This window comes from Diceros bicornis, chromosome 17 (assembly GCF_020826845.1).
Source record: "Diceros bicornis minor isolate mBicDic1 chromosome 17, mDicBic1.mat.cur, whole genome shotgun sequence".
Taxonomy (NCBI): domain Eukaryota; kingdom Metazoa; phylum Chordata; class Mammalia; order Perissodactyla; family Rhinocerotidae; genus Diceros; species Diceros bicornis.
In genome coordinates, this window is record NC_080756.1 from 55192056 (window position 1) to 55212325 (window position 20270).

At 48.4% G+C, this 20270-nt stretch overlaps 2 protein-coding genes across 7 annotated transcripts in view; one reads left to right on the top strand and one right to left on the bottom strand.

Moving 5' to 3' along the window:
* Positions 1-5647: 5647 nt before the first annotated feature.
* VAMP1 (vesicle associated membrane protein 1) overlaps positions 5648-20270 on the top strand; it is a 95487-nt gene continuing 80864 nt past the window's right edge. For 3 of the 5 annotated variants that reach the window (XM_058558998.1, XM_058558997.1, XM_058559000.1), the window contains exons 1-4: positions 5648-5778; positions 8506-8632; positions 8835-8993; positions 9708-9759. In XM_058558998.1, the coding sequence (XP_058414981.1) occupies positions 5777-5778; positions 8506-8632; positions 8835-8993; positions 9708-9759 (340 nt within the window). In that variant the 5' untranslated portion in view covers positions 5648-5776. Of the gene's footprint in view, positions 5779-8505; positions 8633-8834; positions 8994-9707; positions 9760-10149; positions 12347-20270 lie in introns of those variants that run through there. The other 2 variants (XM_058558996.1, XM_058559001.1) reach the window with 2 other exon arrangements.
* Positions 12956-20163, bottom strand: TAPBPL (TAP binding protein like). 2 transcript variants are annotated; one of them, XM_058558987.1, is made up of 7 exons: positions 19904-20163; positions 18936-19151; positions 18517-18789; positions 16325-16663; positions 15406-15708; positions 13886-13969; positions 12956-13695 (listed from the first exon to the last, which is right to left on the bottom strand). In XM_058558987.1, exons 1-7 carry the CDS (start codon positions 19959-19961, stop codon positions 13628-13630), a joined length of 1341 nt encoding a protein of 446 aa, XP_058414970.1. In that variant the 5' UTR covers positions 19962-20163; the 3' UTR covers positions 12956-13627. The 2 variants fall into 2 exon arrangements, with proteins under 2 accessions (XP_058414970.1, XP_058414969.1); XM_058558986.1 differs by having other exon boundaries at positions 18936-19154; positions 19904-20161.

The following is a 20270-nucleotide window of genomic DNA, read 5'->3' on the forward strand; positions in this document are numbered from 1 at the left end:
TTTTCCCCCCAAAGCCCCAGTAGATAGTTGTATATCATAGCTGCACATCCTTCTAGTTGCTGTATGTGGGACACGGCCTCAGCATGGCCGGAGAAGCGGTGCATTGGTGTGCGCCTGGGATCTGAACCCAGGCCGCCAGCAGCGGAGCCCACGCACTTAACCGCTAAGCCACGGGGCCGGCCTTTACTTTCTTAATCATGTTCTTTGGAGCACAAAGCTTTAAATTTTTTGATGCCCTGTTTATTTATTCTTTTGTTGGTTGTGCCTTTGTTGTCATATTTAAGAAAACATTGCCTAATCCAAGGTCATGAAGACATACAGCTATGTTTTCTTTTAAGAGTTTTATAGTTTTAGCTCTTACATTTAGGTCTTTGATACAGTTTGAGTTAATTTTTATGTATGGTGTGAGGTAGGGATCCAATTTCATTCTTTTGCATGTTGATATCCAGTTGTCCCAGCACCATTTGTTTCCCCATTGAATGGTCTTGACACCCTTGTTCAAAATCAGTTGATATAAATGTGAGGTAACTTTTATTTTTTATTGACCTTTTGTTTTTTCTTAAGTTAATAATTACCTCTTTTTTTTTTTTTTGTGAGAAAGATTGGCCCCAAGCTAACATCTGCCAGTCCTCCTCTTTTTGCTGAGGAAGACTGGCCCTGGGCTAACATCTGTGCCCATCTTCCTCCACTTTATATGGGATGCTGCCACAGCATGGCCTGACAAGTGGTGCGTTGGTACACGCCCGGGATGCGAACCGGTGAACCCCGGGCCGCAGCAGCGGAGCGCGCGCACTTAACCACTTGCGCCACCGGGCCGGCCCCACCTCTTTTTCTTTTAAATAATTTTTTATGTATCTAGCTCAGATTTTTTCCATATGTCCCATCAGATCTGTAAAATACTTGTTCATATTATTTCTCAAATATTTAAACATGTCAGAGACTTTATCAGTTTTTTTCCTCTGGAGACTGTTCTGCAGTGTTTTCCATCTTCCTACTTCAGTCACGACAGGTTGTTTCTGGGTCTGTGGCATAGCTTTAATTCCAAGATTTTCTTTTACCACTTTTGTGTGTGGCTCCAGCATCCCATTGCCTAGATCTATTGCCTTTCTCTTTCCTATTTACCAGAGCACATCTGGTAGTAACCTACTTGGAAAGATAGGTAAAAATTTTGACTCCTCACATATCTGAAAGATGTCTACATTCTACCTGTGTCTTTTATTGATTGTTTGGCTGGTGTAGAATTCTGGGTTAATGATCATTTTTCTTCAGAATTTTAAAGGCACTGCCATATTGTCTTCTATCTCCCAATACTGTATTGAGATGCCATTTTGATTCCTGTTCCTTTTTTTCCCTCTCTTTTTGAAAGCTTTTAGGATCTTCTATTCTTCCCTAATATTCTGAGATTTCACAAAGATGTGTCTTGATGTCATTCTTTTTCTTTCATTGTGCTGGGCACATAGCACACTATTTAATCCAGACAGACTTGTTCAATTCAGGAAATTCTTCTTGTATTTCTTTTATAATCTCTCTCCCTCTCTCATACCATGTTTTCTCTTTTTGGAACTCCTATTAATTAGACATTGGAGTATTTGGCTTGATTTTGTAATTTTCTAATTTCCTATCTCTATCTCTGTTGGCTCTTGCTCTTGGTACCTTGTGCCTTATTTGTTTGCAATTTTGACCACAATTTATATTTCTTGGAACTGTATCGGTGGAATTTCCCCAAGGCCTAGATTGAAGATGAGATCATCTGGAAAGGATTTCCATTGCTTCTGCTGGTGCTCGGTGGCACTGTCAACCCAGAACCACTTTAAATTCTTGCCATTTTGTTTTTAGAACCAACGAGGAATTCAGGCAGAAAAGCTGCAGCTTGTGGTTATAAATTCTCCACAAATATTTAAAAGGAAAAAAAAAAAAAGATTTCCAGTAGGCACCTAGGTTCCAGAAAAGCAATTTTCTATGCCCTAGGTGTTTGAGTGTTAGCATATTTTAAATCCACTCTCACAGGAGGATATAGTCCTTTGGGGTTCCAGCTCTATGGTAAGAGCCTTCTATTAGATTTCCAACCTTGGGCAAGCCCTGGACTTTGTCTCCTATTCCACAGCGGCACTCTCTGAGGCCACCACGCCTAAATTCAACTTTTTAGCAAATGCCCTCAAGGCAAAACAGGCTTCAGTGCTCAGCTTACCTCTCTGGTACCAGATTTTACTTAGTTTTTGGTCTTTATATAGTCTTTATTTTCTTGCCAGCTCATAAATACATCTTTTTAAATGACCTTTTAGGCAAAGGACCTAGAATTGTTAACAATTTTGAAAAAGAGTAAAGTGGGAGAATTGATCCTACCCACTGTTAAGCTTTACTGTATAGTTACAGTAATTAAGAAGTGTGTTATTCGTGGAAGGATAGACATATAGATCAATGGAACTGAATAGAGAACCCAGAAATAGACCCGCACAAATATGCCCAACTGATTTTTGAAAAAGGTGCAAAAGCAATTCAATGGAGAAAGGACTGCTTTTTCAACAAATGGTCCGGGAGCAATCAGACATCCATAGACAATAAAATGAACCCCGACCTATACTTCACACCTTACCCAACAATTAACTCAAAATAAATCATAGATTTACATATGAAACATAAAACTATTCAACTTTTAGAAAATAAAATAGGAGAAAATCATCAGGATCTGGGGCTAGGCAAAGAGTTCTTAGACTTAACACCAAAAGTGTGATCCATAAAAGGACAAGTTGATAAGCTGCATCTTAAGAAAACTAAAAACCTTTGATCTATAAAAGATCCTATTAAGAGGATGAAAAGACAAATGATACACAGGGAGACACTACTTATTTGACAAAGAACTTTAGAATATTTAAAGAACTCTCAAAACTCAAAAGTAAAAAAATGAACAATCTTATTAGAAAATGGGCAAAAAACACGAACAGACCTTTCACCAAAGAGAATATACAGATGGCAAATAAACACACTAAAATATTTTGACATTATTAGCCATTAGGGAAATGAAAATTAAAACCACAATGATATATCACTACACACCTATCAGAATGGTTAAAATAAGATATAGTGACAACATCAAATACTGGTGAGGATGTGGAGAAACTGGATCCTTCATACGATACTGGTGGGAATCAAAAATGGTACAGCCACTCTGGAAAATAGTTTGGCAGATTCTTATAAAACTAGGCATGCAATTACCTTACTACTCAGCAATTGAACTCCTGGGCATTTATCCCAGAGAAGCAAAAATTTATATTCACACAAACCTGTACATAAATCTTCATAGCAGCTTTATTTTTAATAGCCCCAAACTGGAATCAGCCCAAATGTCCTTTAACTAGGTAAATTGTTAAAACAATTTGTGGTATATCTACAACATGGAATACTACTTAACGATGAAAACTATTGATACATACAAAAACTTGGATGGATTTCAAGAGCATTATGATGAGTGAAAAAAAGATCCAGTATTAAAAGGTTACATACAATATGATTCCACTTATGTAACATTCTTGATATAAAGTTATAGACATGGAGAACAAATTAGTGGTTGCCAAGGGTTAGGGATGGGGGTGGGTATGGCTATAAAGGGGTTGCACAAGGGAACCTTATAATAATGCAATAGTTCTATTCCCTGACTGTGATGATGGTTACAGGAATCTACACATGTGATAAAACTGCATAAAACTATACATACACATGAATGCACGTAAAACTGACAAAATCTTAATAAGCTCTGTTGGTTGTAACAATGTCAACTTCCTGGTTTTAATACTGTACTGTAGTTATACAAGATGTTACCATTGGGGGGAACTGGGTGAAGGGATATAGGGGAGCCTCCTTGTACTTTTTTTTTTGCCACCTCATGTGAATCTATAATTTTTAAAGTTTTAAAATGCCTTACTTTTAAAAAAGTTCAGTGATTTTAAGTTTTTTTCAGGGGAGAGTTGGTGGGGATACTTAGGTGTTCATACTGCCAGAAACAATTCCTCCCATTCTTTTTGTCTTTGAGGGTTTATAATTTGTTTTCAATTTTTACAAATTGTCATTTTGATGTGGTTTCAGGAGGGCGATGGGGTAAACACGTATGATCAGTCCATTATGTTTCTAAGAGTACTGGCGTAAGGATTTTAAGCCGGGTTGTGACATTTGGATAGATCACCCTGGTGGTTTCTTAGAAGATGGGTATGAGGGAGGGCAAGACTAGAAGCAGAAAATTACATTTCATTGATTTTAAGAGGCTTTTTTTTTCATTTTAATATCTGAATTGGGATGTTTTACTATAACGATTAGCCAGACAGCAGTCATACTGTATTTGTCATACCTACTCATAAGAACCAAAACTTGCCAAATGGGTGTCTGAGGCTTGGAAGAAAATTCCAGAGACAGAAGAGGAACACTCTTAAATGCTACATCACCAAAGCCCTTGATGGCAGGCACAGAGGACTACGTTGTGTGGAAAACCATGGACATCTGAGTCAAAAAATGAATCATTAAGAATCAGCCTCTGAATGCGAAGTTTTAGGAACAGTGTTACCATGTTATTCTTTTCTATTTTCCTTTTTATGCATGCACGAGAGTGAAATACGATAATCTGTATCATATAAACCTACACTTCCAATAAACATAAAGTGAAAATTCTAAGTGTTAAGAAAGCATTGTGTCACAGGTTATTTGCTACCTTTTCTTTTAGCGGGACATAAAATAATGCCGAGTTTCACAGCTGACGGGTCTAGGCAAGGGCTAATAGTCTGAAGTTGGACAGAGATGAGGGGAGAGAATTCCTGAAATACTAAGAAGAAAGATCGACTCGACTTGGTGAATTATTAGAGAAGGGGTAAAGATGAACTGGGAGGAAATCTAGGATGGTTCCAGGTTTCTGGTTTGGGCAACAGAATCGACGTGATAACCTGCTTGAAGGGACAGGAGTCGGTTTGGGGGCAAGTTCAATTCAGGATACACTGCGCGAGGGGCTTGTTGGCTGTGTTGAAGTAGAGATGAACGAAACCTCTGCATCTGCTTTGGTCGGACCGAACCCCGCGCCCGGGACTCGGCCCCGTAAGCCTTGGCTCTGCCTGGATAGGTTCTGTCTCCACAGAGCCGCTTGTCAGGGGCGGGGAGGTAGGGTGTAGCGCCGGCCAGGTCTAGGCGCCAGGGCTGTGCGCAGACCGCCGAACCTCCGCCTCTCCCAGGACTCCGAGTAGCTGCGACCGTGAGCCAGGACCCGCCCACGGCTGTCGGCGGAGGCGGCGTGATTGGCTGGAGCCGCCGGCGCAGGGGCCGTGGGCGGGCCCCGGCTTCAGGGACTGCTGCGATTGGCTGGGAGGCACCAAAAAGGCCTAATCAAACTGTTGGAGCCGCCCTTCCCGAGGGTGGTGTATATTTCCGCCCCGCCCCGTCGCTTAGTTAGACAGGTAAGCAAACTGTAGTTTGTATTGTCGGGATGAGAGAAGAGCTGTGATTGGCCAATTTGCAGGGGCGGGGCGGGCTCGGCCTTAGCGGGCTTCGCTTCGGCATGACGCCTGTCCTGGGTGCCGATTGGGCCGCGGGATGTTAGCGTTCTCCAGGAGGCGTGGCCAGCACTAATAAAGACAGGCACCCGCGCGTCAACCGCAGTCTGTTTCACCGCAGCTGGGACTCGCGGTGGTTGGTGTTGTGCGTGGTTCGGCAGTTCCGTCGACTTCCGCCGCAGCGCTCCCCTCCGCCAGGTGTCTCGCCGCAGCCTCGGGAGAGGAGACGGACCCCTTCTCCCTCTGTCGAAATGTGAGTCGACTCTGCTGTGGGGGCTCGACACCTCTTTGCCAACTCTCACCGCCAGCGCCGGACTCTGCGGGACGGAAAATGGCGCATTGCAGCAGCTGCGGCGACGCGGGGAACTTCCATCGCGCGCCGCCCCCAGACCGGGCCACTCTCGGGGGGGGGGGGCGTACCCCATTCCTGCACCAGCCACAGCCAGAACCCCGCGGGCGGGGCAGGGCCGTGGGGGTCCCACATTCGTTGCACCTCTTTCGCCTGCTGGGCGTCTCATTCCGCTCTCAGTATAGAGGAGTCCGGGAGAAGGCAAAGGTGGGGCATAAAGACATCGGGGAGGGGGCTCGAGGCCCTTTCTCGTCGTCTGATTGAATCTGTACTTAGGGCCTATGGAAAGACAGTTATGGGTGCACCTGCCAGTTAGTTGCTTGGGTTGCCCTGCCATCTCTGGATTTGTGAATGCCCCTCACCCCAGTTGTGGCGTGTACCCCCTCGCCCCCCTTGGCAGTGAGCAGAACTCCGGAAACTTATCTGCCAGCTCTCTGGCGCCAAGTGAGCAGCTCAGAAAGACTCAAGGGCCAGTGGCATGTGGTTCCAAGCAGCCATTCATCTCAGGGCCACCCGTTATAGGAGGAGGTGTTTGCCTGTTATTGAGTCTTAGCCAAGTATTGGGAAGAGAAAGGGAGCTGAGGATCCCCACCTTCCCCCAACACATTCAATTTAGTCTCTGACCATCTTCGACATTACCCCATCCCAAGATCCTGAGGGAGAAATATGGGTAGACAAATGAAGTACTTCCCTGATAGGACCACAATAATGGAGATTTTTCTTTCTTATAACTGCCTGGAGTCCTGGTCTGGTCCTAGATATATTTATGTTGTTTCTCTTAGTGACAAAAAAGGGAAAAGATTTACTTTTGTTACATAAGGGTGATAACTATCCCTGAATATTTTACTGCTGAGTATTCCCAATTCCCAACAAATAGTAAGTGAAATGGTCCCTTCAAATGCTTCATAACCATTTCCCTTTTTCTCTATTTGACTTTTGCAGTTTTGACTGTATATGATATTCTGTGCGTTTTGACCAAGCCCTAGGATTTCATTTGTTTTCCTTTGGGGGAGGGGGATCCATCTCAGCTGACTGGTTCCCAGTAGCACCCATGTGGGATGAATGGAAGGAGATGGAGAAAGCATCACGAGGTCTCTGACCTTAATCTTGTCATTGGTGCCACCATCCTGGACTGCTTCCAAGACCAAACACTGGCTGCTACCTACTCATTGAATGTTCCACCTTCAGTCGGAGAACCAGATTGCTTAGCTCAGTAGTAGCACAAGAGTCTTGTGGCTTCCATGGCTTTGTATCTTTCTTTCGCCTTATTTGTGCCTTAGAAAGAAATGAGAAAGCCATTCCTTAAATGAGGATGAGTCGGGTGTAATCTGCTAGTATAGCCTCTCTGAGGGGTTATTCTCTTATCTTTTTAGACTGAAAGAAATTCACTTAGGGAGAAGGAACTTCTGGGTATTAGTTCTGTTATGAGTAGTCAAGGCGTTTCCTTTCTGGTGACTTGGTGATGGTTTAATCCCTAGAGCATTTGCTCTTGGACTGCTCCTATGAGGTATGTTTTGTGAGATTCTGCTTCTGTTTGAGGAGTTCTTTACAAGGAGTTCTTGTAATTTCTATTCTCCATGAAATTTGAGAGATCTCCCTCCTGCCATTGGGTTCTTCCTTGGGAGAGAAAAATCTCATGCCATAGTTTAGACTTCTAGGAATTCTTTAGGAGGTGAATTTAGCTTCCATGTGTTTGGACATGAAAAGGAGTTTATCATGAAGACCCCACATTAGATTAATCCCTTCGAAGGCTAAGGGAAAGAGAGAATGATCTCTGTGTGTAGTAGTGTAAACCAGGACTTCTCTGGGACATAATGGAACTAGGGGAGTCTCCTGAGACTCAGTGCCAAATCTAGAAAAGGAAGGGACAGAATGTCTATGATGCCTGTACATTGAGGACCATTTCCCATATTTTTGCTTCCTGTCTGTGCTCTTGGAACAGTTTCAGAACTAACACAATTGCTTTGGGACCCAGTTCTAAGTGAAACTCCCATCTTCTCTGCCAAAAACAAAGCAAGTGAACAGTCCTGATTCCCTCCACCTACATAGGCTTAGCCTTTGACTCTCAAGTTGTCCTTATAGCAGCCCCAATATACTAATCATTGTTGAAACATAACCAGTAACTGGATCCCCTTAAGCAGAGTCTGTCAGCTTGCACTTTCTTATTATATTTAGGCTTTGCAAAAAAGAGCTGTTCAGTCCATAGGCTTGTCCCGAGGGTTTAGTCTTCTCTATGAATTTCTCCTAACCTGGATTGGAGGTTTCCAGTCTGACTTTATGTGAAAGGCTTCTGATGGTCAGGGAAATGCCATTTAGGCCAAGGCTGGCACATCTGTCCCTGTAGCTGTTGTCCCAGAAGACATGTTTGAGTTTGGGTCAGAGGGTAGCCCAAACAAGATCTTGATGCCACCCTGGATGTCCCTAAGCCCTGACTAAATGTTGTTACAGGATCTTTCATCTTTTGCTTCTTGCCTCGGTGCTGCATCTCCCTACTTGGCATTGCCAAGGAGCTAGAATCCCTTCTGTTTGCATATAACCTGATCACCAGTGTTTTGGTGGTATGGCACGAGAATGCACGTGGTCCTTTCTTGTCTCGATTACTTTGTGTACTCTGTCCACTTCTCTCCACAGGTCTGCTCCAGCTCAGCCACCCACCGAAGGGGCAGAAGAGACTGCCCCAGGTGGGGGTCCCCCTGGCTCTCCTCCTAATGTGACCAGTAACAGACGACTACAGCAAACCCAGGCACAAGTGGAAGAGGTAGGTGGAGAGCTTTTTCTCTGTGAGTTTCCAAATCATAGAAGTTTAGAAACTTCTCTTTTTCATAGAGGGGTAGTTATAGGCTCTGGGAGGCAAGGCATCCCTTACAGTTACGCAGGGCCAGACTTGTGATTCCTTGGTCATTGTTCTTTCCCCTGTCTCTAGTGGGGATCTTAGCGGCTTTGTTTCTGCTCCCCCCCAGGTGGTGGACATCATGCGTGTGAATGTGGACAAAGTCCTGAAGAGGGACGAGATACTGTCAGAGCTGGATGACCGAGCTGACGCCTTGCAGGTGGGAGCATCAATATTTGAGAGCAGTGCTGCCAAGCTAAAGAGGAAATATTGGTGGAAAAACTGCAAGGTGAATTTTCTTGTCCTCTCCCCCTTCTTTTCCTGAGCCTCAACTCATAGAAGGCAAGAAAACCCTCAGGTTCTATATACCTTCCCTCTAGTGGCACAGGATCTCTGCCCTGCAGAACTCTTAGGGGGAAATGGTGAAAGCCTCCTTGAGGTGCGTTACCCTGATTTGGCCACCAGGGTAGGCTAGAGTATTCAGAATCACTAACTGGGAGCCATGATAGCCTGAGAAATTTGGAAATGGTTAGTCAAGCTGTTTTTCCCCAAAGGACCCCTGGAAAAATTCTCACCTGGCCCTTCCTCAGACACATCCAACATCAACACAATGGCTAGGGCAGATATATATTTAAATACCTGCAGCTTTTAGGAATGAGCTGAACACTTCATGATGAAAATCAACCAATTGACTAAAGATCCCAAGTCTCCACCTCCATTAGAGTTCCTTTCAAAACCTTCAGGCAACAGGAACTAAGCAGAAGGGAGCAAGCTCTAGATGCTCTGGTGTTTCTGAGATGCTCAGCTGTGGTACAGGGGTTACTGTCTGATGGGGAGCATGAAGGTTGGGCCGTCCTCGAGAGGCCTGCAGATCTCCTGGGTGATGTGTGGTTTCTTCCACTGTCCCAAGGATGGAGGAAGTACTGTTCCCACATCTTGATTCCAGGCTCCTTTCTTCCTTCCCTAAATCCAAAGGCGCATTTTTTTGTCATTGTTTCCTCAGATGATGATCATGCTGGGAGCTATCTGTGCCATCGTCGTGGTAGTTATTGTAAGTAAGTATCGCTGAGGTTGCTGGTGGGGTGAAGAGGTGGGAAGGTCCTGGAGTCTTCTCCCAGCCCCGCCTGCCTGGGGAGTGGGGCTGCTCTGACTGAGGTATGGAGATGGCTGCTGTGGGATCATCACCTGGTTCAGGAGGGAGGAAGGGCAAAGACAACGGACTTCCTTGATGGACAAGCCTTCCCTCTGCAAGACGCTGTGGGAAGATGGTCCCTCTTGCTCTGAGGAAGTGGGACTGTGCTGTTTGTCACTGGCTTGGGTCAGAGGGAGACCAGGGGAATGGAACGCCCACCACTGAATGTCTAGTAACTTGATGTAATTTGCCCTCTTGTTTTCTCCTGTCTCTTTCTCTTTTCCATCTGGAACTTCCTGATTGCTGTGTCCAGTCTACTTTTTTACTTGAGAATGTGCCACCCCTTCCCTGTTCTCCATTGCCATCCAAACTCAAGTCCCCTTCCCTCTGCTTGCTCTCTCAACAAACTTCCCCGTCTACCTTCCTCCATCCCAGCCCAAGCTTCTCCACCACCCATTCCTCCTTTTTTGTTGCTTTCATTTGCACTATGTCCCTCAACACTAGAAATGCTGCTCATGGCGCAGTCTTGAAGTAACTACCTGAGGAGCAACAGCTGGCGCCTCCTTGCTACCTCCTTCTTATGTACTCACAAGTTCCCCCAAAGCCAAGGGAAGGGGAAGGAGTGTAGCTGAGGTGACATGCCCAAGAAGTGGCAAGATCAGGGGAGGAGAAGGGTATCGGTGCCTATGGTGTTACCAGGAAAGGCCAGGCTGCTGGAAGGAGGAGGCTGTGAACAGCTGGGAAAATGGCAGCTCACTCAGGGCTGCCCTGGTCACGTGGGGCTCTTCCCCTCTGCCAGGCCTGAAGAGGATCCTGGGGTGGGCCCAAAGTCCAGCTTGGTCTTGGTGCAATACGCTTTTAGAAAGTAAAACCTATTTTTTGGAGTTATTTCTAATCTGTTAGTCCAAGATTTTCTGTGTCTTCAGGGATCTTATGGCCTTTTACTTTTGTTCTCCAGAGACCTGGAAAACAAGTATTAATTCTGAAAATACTGGGACTCTCATTCCCATCCTAGAAGCAGTCCCACAAGCTTGTAACTGGAAGGGGCTGTCTGTTGTCCACATTTTCTGCAGCATTCTGTATTGTTCATGAGAGCACCAAATAATGTGATAAAGCCAAAGTTTGGGACGCTGTTAGTTTTAATTGTTGGCTTAGATAAAGAGGGAATGCCTGTTATAGAGAAACAATGAGTTGAGGGCCTCATTTGAAAATGAGCTCGGAGGAAGCCACTTCTTGCTCTCTTAAGGAGGGTCCTGTTCTTCCATTCCTGTTGATAAGGGAGTGTGAGGGTGCTAGAAGTGAGGATCTTAGACTTGCAGGGTCCTTTCCTCCACACCACCCCCGAGTACTTGCCGGGTAGGGATGAGGCAGGAGGTCCTTCCTGAGGCCCAGCCCATTCCTAATATTTAGAGAAGTCGTGGGCTGGGAGGCGGGACAGTCTGTAGACAGGTATGCTTGTGTATTGCTGTGCTGTTATGGGGCCTTCTCATCTAGAGCCACCTCTCTGTTCTTCCTGCAGTACGTGCCCCTTCTAAACCACCCGTACCCATCTGAATTCCACTTTGCCTCCTTTCCTTTCCTCCTCTTTGCATGGTTTGTGGGTGCGGACAGTGGAGTCTGAGGATGGGAGCTACTCAGCCTGTCTTGGGGGCTACTGCTGGGCTTCAGGACAGGGTGCTGAGTGGGATAGACCGAGGTGTGAGGGGAGGAGGGCAGGCTGGTAACAGAACGGGGACGTCCATGATCCTTTATTCTTCCATCCTCTGGAAGCAAGCAGGAAGAGGCTGCGGCCAGGCTGGGCTGGGTCTGGATGCTCACTTTCCATGCAGCAGCATTTCATCGCACAAAACCATCCTTCCTCTCCCTTCCCCCGTTTCCCACATTCCCTTCGTCCTGCCCCAGGGCAGGACTGAAGAGCTGGAAGAAAGCAGTCAGTGTACCCTCCCAACGGCCCCCCTCGAAGGTCTCCACTCTCCTCTGGGCTCCTCCTTGCCTAATGCAGGGGGTCACCGCTGGAGAAGAACCACCACTGTCCTCGATGTATCCCAAGCCTGGAGCAAATTCACCCTCCTGGCCCACCCAGCCCTGTCATGGGAATTATTTCCTGGGTTTCCATCTCTCTGAGGCTCACCAGAAGTAGTTGGCTTTGTTCTTTTGGGGATGTCAGCCCTTCTACTTTCTTTCTTACCCCTCCCTGTACCCTCTTCTGTGTCTTTGCTGTCCCCCTTCCCTCCCACCTCCCATGTGCATGAGCAGATATGCAACTAAACCCTGGGACTTTGCAGTCAAATGAAGCCGAGCTTCCCATATCCCCTCCTTCTTTGGTTTGCCATGAGATGATGTGGGGTTTCCACTGTGTGTCTGTCATCACCTCGTCGTCTTTTTTCCTAACCCCAATCTCATACTTGTATGGAATGATAACAGTTGTGTTTCCACCAAAGGCATGTGGCATATTTATCAATTTCATGTATTCTGAACAAAGGCAAAAAATACAAATTCCTACCACTAAACTGACTTGGTTGTTGTTTGGGTTGGAGTAACTGAGGAGGGGGAGGGGAAGTGTTGTTTCTTTCTAGTAGTCTGATGTTGCTTTAGGCCGGAAGGGCTGGCTTATGTGTGCTGTGTGGTCTTCTCGAGATTAAAGATCTGTGTGTTGGCAGAGGAAGTGGTCTCCGCTGTCAGCATTCATACCTGAAGCAGCCAGACTCTTCTAGGTGCTGGTGAGAGGAAGCGATGACAGGAAGTTGAGTGGGCATCTCACGCTAACAAACACGGCAGGTTTCCTCAAACATCTCCCATCTACGTCCTTCTAGGTCCTCAGCCTGTACCAGGGGCCATGCCCGGATGAGGCCTCCAGTGAACACGCTCTGTCCCCCGTCCTCCTCATGTACAGTTTTCTGCTGCCAGTTTCCACTGTATTGACCAGGCACATTTTATTTTTATTTTATTTATAATTTCATTTATTTATTTACTTTTTCCCCCAAGGCCCCAGTAGATAGTTGTGTGTCACAGGTACACATCCTTCTAGTTGCTGTATGTGCGACGCGGCCTCAGCATGGCTGGAGAAGCGGTGTGTCGGTGCGCACCCGGGATCTGAACCCGGGTCGCCAGCAGCGGAGCGCACGCACTTAACCGCTAAGCCATGGGGCCGGCCTGACCAGGCACATTTTAGAAATGAACAAGCAGAGAAATCTCTTCCCTGCAGCTCAGGGAGTGAGGAGTCTGTAGGTATCCTGAAATACTCAACACCTGTCTAAGGGAGAACCTTAACTGCAGCTCAAGGTTACACAGAGCAACTGAGAGGGAGCCCCAGGGCTGCCTCTGAGGGCCTTCGTTTCACACCGTGAACACCTTGCAAGTTGGAGTGGCTAGGCTTGGGGGCGGGGCTCAGCTGGCTCCAGTGTGGGGAAAGACAGGACAGTGGAAAAGCTTTGTCTCTGAGGCCACAAGGGGCTTTTATTTGGACAGCTTCAATATTTGGGTGCGGTGGCCCACCCCCTACCCATTTGCCCCACTGTCCCTCACTTGCTCCTTTCTTGATTTCTTCCCGTTTTCCTTTCCTACCGTTGCACCTCAAATCTGGCTCATGTTTTAATCTCCACCCGGACATCCTGCCTTCCTGCCGCCCTCTCACGTCTTCATGTCTTCTCCCTTGGGGGTCAGCCCAGGGACACGATGCGGGAAGGCAGAGGCCCACAGCCAGTGCCCCATGATCTGCACCTCCTTCCTGCCTTTCTTGTGGCCTTTTTGAGCTCTGGGACTTGGTTTAGAGTCCTTCTGGGAGAACGTGACTATTCTTCCTTTTTACTCTGAGGTAGGAGAGTGGCTGCCAAGAGGGCCTCAGATCTTAGTGAGGTAGCTAGGAGAAAACAAGAAGGAACGAGGTTGGTTTCAGTTGGGGTAACCCAAAAGCCGGGGGCTGTAGTGGGGGGGCTGGCTGGAACTCAGGACGCTGGGGCTTCATGCCAGGTCTGGGTGGGGAGGTGGTCAGAGCAGGCTGATCTACACGTGATGTGGGTCGGGGCGGCCGAGGGCAACCAGGCTCTTACCTTGCCATATCTGAAGCCCCAGGAACAACAGTGCAAGAAGGAAGAGGCTGCTGGCAAAAAGGACTCCAAAGGCCATCCTCTTCTCTGTAGGTGAGAGCAGTATCGGCAGGAATCAGTGGGCAGGAGTCCTCTCTGAGCCCACGCCCACAGCGTCCACCCCACAGGAGGGACAGAGGAGTGGGTGTGAGTGAGTCCCTGGTTGAGGAGCTCATATCGAGTGTTCTGCTCTGGGGAACTGGACACACAGTACCACTCGTACTTGCTCAGGGTTGTTGGATGTTGGTGTGTTACTCCACACAGAATAATCTACCTCTTCCCACCGCGGGACAACATTTTTTTTTTTTTTTGAGGAAGATTAGCCCTGAGCTAACATCTGTGGCCAATCCTCCTCTTTTTTGCTGAGGAAGATTGGCCCTGGACTAACATCCATGCCCGTCTTCCTCTACTTTATGTGGGACGCTGCCACAGCATGGCTTTGATGAGCTGTGTGCAGGTGTACCCCCGGGATCCGAACCTGCGAACCCCAGGCTGCCAAAACAGAGCGGGCAAACTTAACCACTGCACCACTGGGCTGGCCCCACAACATCTTTTAATTGCTTTGCAAGAGAGATTTAGGTTAGATTAGTTGTTGGCGGTTAAACTGGAATTTTGTAAATAGCTGGGGAATGATGTGAGCTGAGACAAAACCCCAGTTTTTGGGAAGCTGAGTCTAGTGAGCCACCAGATAATGCCCAGTGCTCCTGGATATTTGCATTTCTAGTGCCGATTCTTTCCTGTTTGAAACCTTGCAACGACATTCTGTGGCTTCAAGATGAAATTCCAGCTTGAAGGCCCATTGTGATCTGCCCTCTAATAGCAGTAGAGGGTTTCAGGCTACAGGGGGGGAATCAGGCTGCCTATCTTTCACATTTTCTCTTTTACCACTTACTTTATCATCTGTAAGTGCCAGTTAGCCATCTCTAAGACAGGAGGCATGGTAATACCTGCGATCATACATCGCAGTGCTTGGGACAGTGTGTGGTTCATTAAAGGCTCCATCAGTGGAATCCCCTGTCAGACCTCCGAGCCACTTCCCCTTTCCCAGACACCCATGGCTCCAGCCTTGCAGTTCCCCAGATTCTCTTTGGGTTGTTCTGTAATCTGGCCTTCACGTGTGCCGTTCTTTCTGTCTTGGGTGCTCCCTTCCCCCTGAGCTAGCTAACTCGGCTTGCATGTCTTCCCTGGCCGTCGTCCCTGACTGCCTGGTCTGTCCCTCCACCAGACTCCTGAGGGCAGGATCAGGAATTACTCAACCCTGATCTCCAGCTCTCGGCACACTGCCTGATACCCTGGACCCTGGGGTGTAACGAAGTCTCGGCATGTGTGGTGGCAGCTGGGGAGGCTGCCACCTTGGGAAAGAAAAAGCTGGGACTGTGCTGTGAAAGTGCTATGGGAAGCAGAACAAGATGAAAGATGAGCTGAGGGTACGAGAGCCGTGAGCCCAAGTATGGAGGTGGGGAAAGGAGGGCATTCCCAGTTACCTGGTGGGGCAACCCAGGTGCTGGCCTCAAGGGGCTCCTCCAAGGAGATGTGGGTGACCTGGCAGGTGTAGGTGGCGCCTGCAGAGCCAGGTTCTGCCATCAGGGAGGAGGAGACGCTATAGGTGCCTGCTGTGCTTTGTCGGAGGCTGGAGAAGGAAGCACCAGAGACTGGGACGGGGGCTCCACCTGGCTCCTCTCGGGTCCACGTCACAGCCACATCCAGAGGATAATAGCCAGTGACGATGCAGATGAGAGTGGGTGTCAGAGCTTTGTTTGCCAAGCTTAGTCGTACTTTGGGGGAAGCTTAAAGAAAGAATGAGGAGTAAGATTCCAGAGGGATCCAGTGGGACAGCAGAGTTGCCTAAAGCCTTCTCTTCCTGCTGAGAATGAGAGGAGATGTGGAGGCTGAAGTTTCCTCCTCAGTGGCATGCCAAGGAGGGTTTGAGGGGCCCACCCTGGATGCAGGCCATCAGGGGGTACATCTTCCACAGGTAATTGAAAAACAATAGTAAAACCAGCTAAAGGCTGGCTTGCTTCTTATCATCACCATAAGCCAGTGATTTTAAAGGATATCAGTGATGAAATACTCCTCCCAGTCAGGGCTGCTCCCTCTGCCCCTCCTTGCTTTGCTGCTGCTCCTCCTTAGGATGTGGTCCAAAAGGGGTGATTGGAGACAGCCAGCCAGGGCAGGGCAGCAGGAGGATCCTGGGCTGGGAAATTTCTTGATGGAATTATCCTGGAGTCTGAGGGGAAACAATCTGATGCCACCTGTGCTTCTAGGTTGGCGATGGCATTTAGGTTGTGGGAATACAGTCTGTCTCTCAGGAAACTGCCCCTGTATTTGGATTCCATTCTGGAAAACACTCCCAACAGGCATATCCCTTCCCCTCGCCCCAGGATGACCGCATCCTGGCCTCACCTTGGACGTGGAGCTGGATGATTTGTTGAGCTTGGTACAGAGTGGTGGTGATCAGGCAAATGTAGGCCCCCTCGTCCTGCAGGGTGAGGCTGGGTAGGGTGAGGGAGGCGTCTCCGGCCATGAGTTGCTGCTCAGGCTCCAGGGTAGCGCCCTCTCGCTTGGCCTGCCCCTGCCCCTCAGTCCAGCTGTACACCAACTGGCCACTGCCCTTATGCTGCAGCCGCCACTCCACGCTGGCGAGGTCCAGTCCTGGGGCCCGGGAAAAGCCACAGTGCAAGGAGGCTGAGGACCCCAGCAGGAAATTCAGGGACGGGGTCCGTGTTGTCACCTGGAACTCAACTGTGGTGAGAAAAAGAGGAGTGATTATGGGCTACTTCCTCCTCGAGGTCACATGATCTCTGAGTTGTGGGCATACACCTGCCCCTGCCTCCTCCCTTGGACAGTGAGGCCAGTTGAGTTCATTTCCCATCAGATGGAACCACAAAGAAATGGGGCTCTGGAAAGGCAGTGTGGCACACATGGAAATCTTAACGGTTTTGGAGGCACTTACCCCTGGATAATCTGAGGAAAGCTATGGACTTCAAACCAGAAAAATACACGTGCAAAATTATGGGTTCCTGTTGACCCCCAGGGGAGAACCACTGGAGTAGCACAGAAAGCTTTGGAACCCAGGTTCTTCCACTTACTAGCTCTGTGACCTTGTGCAAGTCACTTAGTGTTGCCAAGTCATCTGCTTAAGGCAAGGCTGCTGTGAAGACCAAATAGGACTCAGAGTTTAAAAAGCGCACAATGTAGCATTTGTGCCATACGTGCTGAACCTGAATCTAATGAGGAAAACAGACAAATCCAAATGGCGGGGTACTCGACAAGACAGCAGGCCTGGACTCTTCAAAAATGTCAGTGCTCTGAAAGACTGTTCTGGAGTAAAGGAGGCTAAAGGCACAAGACACCTAAATGCAATGCACGATCCTTGTTCGAATCCTGGACTTGAAAAGAACCCCAGAAAGCTATAAAGAACTTTACTGGGGCAACTGGAGAAGTTTGGACTTTATATTTGACATTATTATTGTATTAATTTTAAAGTATCTTATTAAGTACGATGCTCAGTGGTGACCAAGCAGTGGTGGGGGAGGTGGGAACAGACTGCCCTGGAAGGGAGAAGTATTTATTGCTAATATTGTTCAGAATTGCCAGTGTAGGGTAGTGGTGAGAATATGTTCTTAAATTCTCTACACACTGCACTCCCTTATTGCCTGCACCACGGTAACCACTCCCCACCTTGTTTGCTGTGAGGTGAGGGTTTTGTGATTATGAAGGAGAATATCCTTGTCTTTGGTTATAAACTGACACATGCTATACATGAAAGCATTTGGGGTGAAGTGTTGAGATTCTGCAACTGACTTTCAATTAGTTTGGGGGGGAATATATATATATATATATATATATACACACACACATAGAGAAAGAGAATGTGGCAGTGTTAACAATTGGTGAATCTAGGTGAATAGCATACAGGTTTCATTATATTCTTTCACCTGTTTTGTAGGCTTGAAATATCCCAAAATAAGGGGGCAACACCTATCTATGCCAGGACTATGGTTGACACTGGACAGACATGAGGACCCCTCTTTTCCAATGTAGCAGGATAAATACAGGTTCGACCACAGGTAGATTCGAGTGTTCAGGGGCTTTCTAAGGATGGGACAGTAGCCACCTAATCTTCTCTGGACTTGGTCGTCTCCTTTTGGAGGCAAAATATTGGATTCGATGAACTCTGGAGAAATCATCATGTTCCCAATTTCCTCTGCCCTCTGGGATGTGCTGGGTTGGAGAGGGCAAGGACTGGGTTTTACTAATAAGAGATAATGAACAAGTTCTGTGTCCCTCGCTTTGATCTAATCATCTTGAAGCACCAGACCAGGCTGGCTTTTCACTGGGAGAAAACTGGTGCTTGGCCCAAGAAGATTCGTACGGACAGCCTACATGAATAGAGCATCACATGTCTTATTTCCTCAGGCAACCCAGTAGGGGAAAACTATTCCCATTTTGGGTCCTTAGGAAGAAAGGACCAAGGCCTAGGGGACACCTTGAGATGACCGATGTGGATGGAGGTGGACTTGCTCCCTTCTCCTATGCCCCCATCTCTGACGACTTAAGAAAACAAAACTTTCTGTTACTTTTAATTTTTTCACCTGCAGTCTGCACAGTCCCCTGGGGGCTCAAGGGCAGGTTCAGCTTGGGGTGCAAGACAGCCGCATTCTCAGCATCCCTGAGAGTCTTCATCACCATGGAGACACTAGGTCCCCCTCCAGACACCTGCACGTTGGTGATGAACCAAGCTGCTGTCTCAACAGTGGCCTCTTGTCTGGCCTGGAGAAAATAGTGGGAGATCTCACAGGTCACCTCCTTCCCGCTGCAGTCAGCATGGAGCAAGGCCTTGGCTTGGGGGATCTGTACCAGGTTCACTGGGGAGAGAGAAGGGTGGCACAGAGGTCTCATTGGATTGAGAACACCTGGGCCCATGGGAAGTGGGTGCGGGTGTATTTGGGAACTGGGCTGTCCCAGTGGAGGGAGCCCAGAAAGACTGGGACACAGGGTGGAGGGATCTTACCTGAGGCCTCGAAGGTAACAGGTGGGTCATCTTTGGCCAGTGTGCCCCCTTGGAAATCCGTGAAGCCTTCCAGGGAGCCATCATCCAGCACTGGCACCTGCCTCAGCACGAGCAAGGCCTTCACCATGTTCCCACTGCTGGCAAAAACTCCACGCTGCCCACTTTCCTCCACCAAGAAGCAGTCTAAGACCACATCCACTGCCCGCCACTGCCTGTCTGCTGCAGGGAGAAGGCTGGGGTGAGCACTCTCTTGTCCAGAAAGTTACTTCTGTGCTCACCCCCCCCTCCCCAAACTGTGGAGTCCTCAAGGGGCAAAAGTTGTCTTCCAGGGGGCTAGCTATCTCTATATCCCTCTCTTCTCCTGTCATCCCCAAAACCAGCTTTCTGGGAAGCACCTGCTACTCCAGGTACATACTTCTTGGTGTAGGTACATATTTCTTGGTGTGAATTATTTGAACTCTTGGATTTGCCTTGCTCAGAGGGGTTTATGTTTTTACTCTTATTTGCAACTATTGAATGAAAAACTCTCTCTTCAGTCAAAGGGATTCTCAGCAAAAGCAAATAAATGAGCAATAGTGCCACTGGGGGACCAGACAGGACGTTTGTATTGCTAGGGGCGTTGGCAGCCATCTTAGTTTCCCCGCCAGCCCACGAGGTCTCTCTGCTTTCTGCCCTTACAGGTAGCCATCCCCTCCCCCACTCCGGGGTCGCCCCCATGTGATTTCCTCGCCAGGGAACCCCTATCTATTCTGAAGGTGTCCGCTCCCAGGCAGGGGCCCTCCCGTAGCACAGCGGCCCCCCACCACATCCACCGAGGAGGACTCTCTTCATTAGGCCCCTTCCCCACCGAGTTCTTAGCCTCTCTCCCCACCACAGTGGGACCTTACTTTGCCAGCCGCTGAGCCTGTGTTCCGAAGGGCTTGGAAGGCGATTGGAAGCCCTCCCCCCCGCCGGCCCTCCCCACTCACCGGGCGCCGCCGCGGAGAGGGCCAAGCAGAGCAGCAGGCACCAGCCCTCCGCGCCCATGGGGGCTGCTCCCCGGCCCCTCCTCAGCCACCCCCTTCTCCGCAGCCTCCCCGCTTGCAAGGGCCCGGCTGGGAAAGAGGGGCTCTCCAACAGCCCTTGCTGCCCCACAGCTTGTCGCTTTCTCTTCTGTCCTCGGCCTACTTTCGCTTTCACTTTGGGGCAATGTCACCGCGGCTGCCTTTGCCTCTGGGTGAAGCCATTCGTTGCTGGTGCCAGAGACCTGTTTACAGTTCTCCTTTCTCGGGCCCGCCCCTCCCCCCATCCCCTGGTGATTTCAAGACCTCACTTCACCGCATGCACCTGTATGCT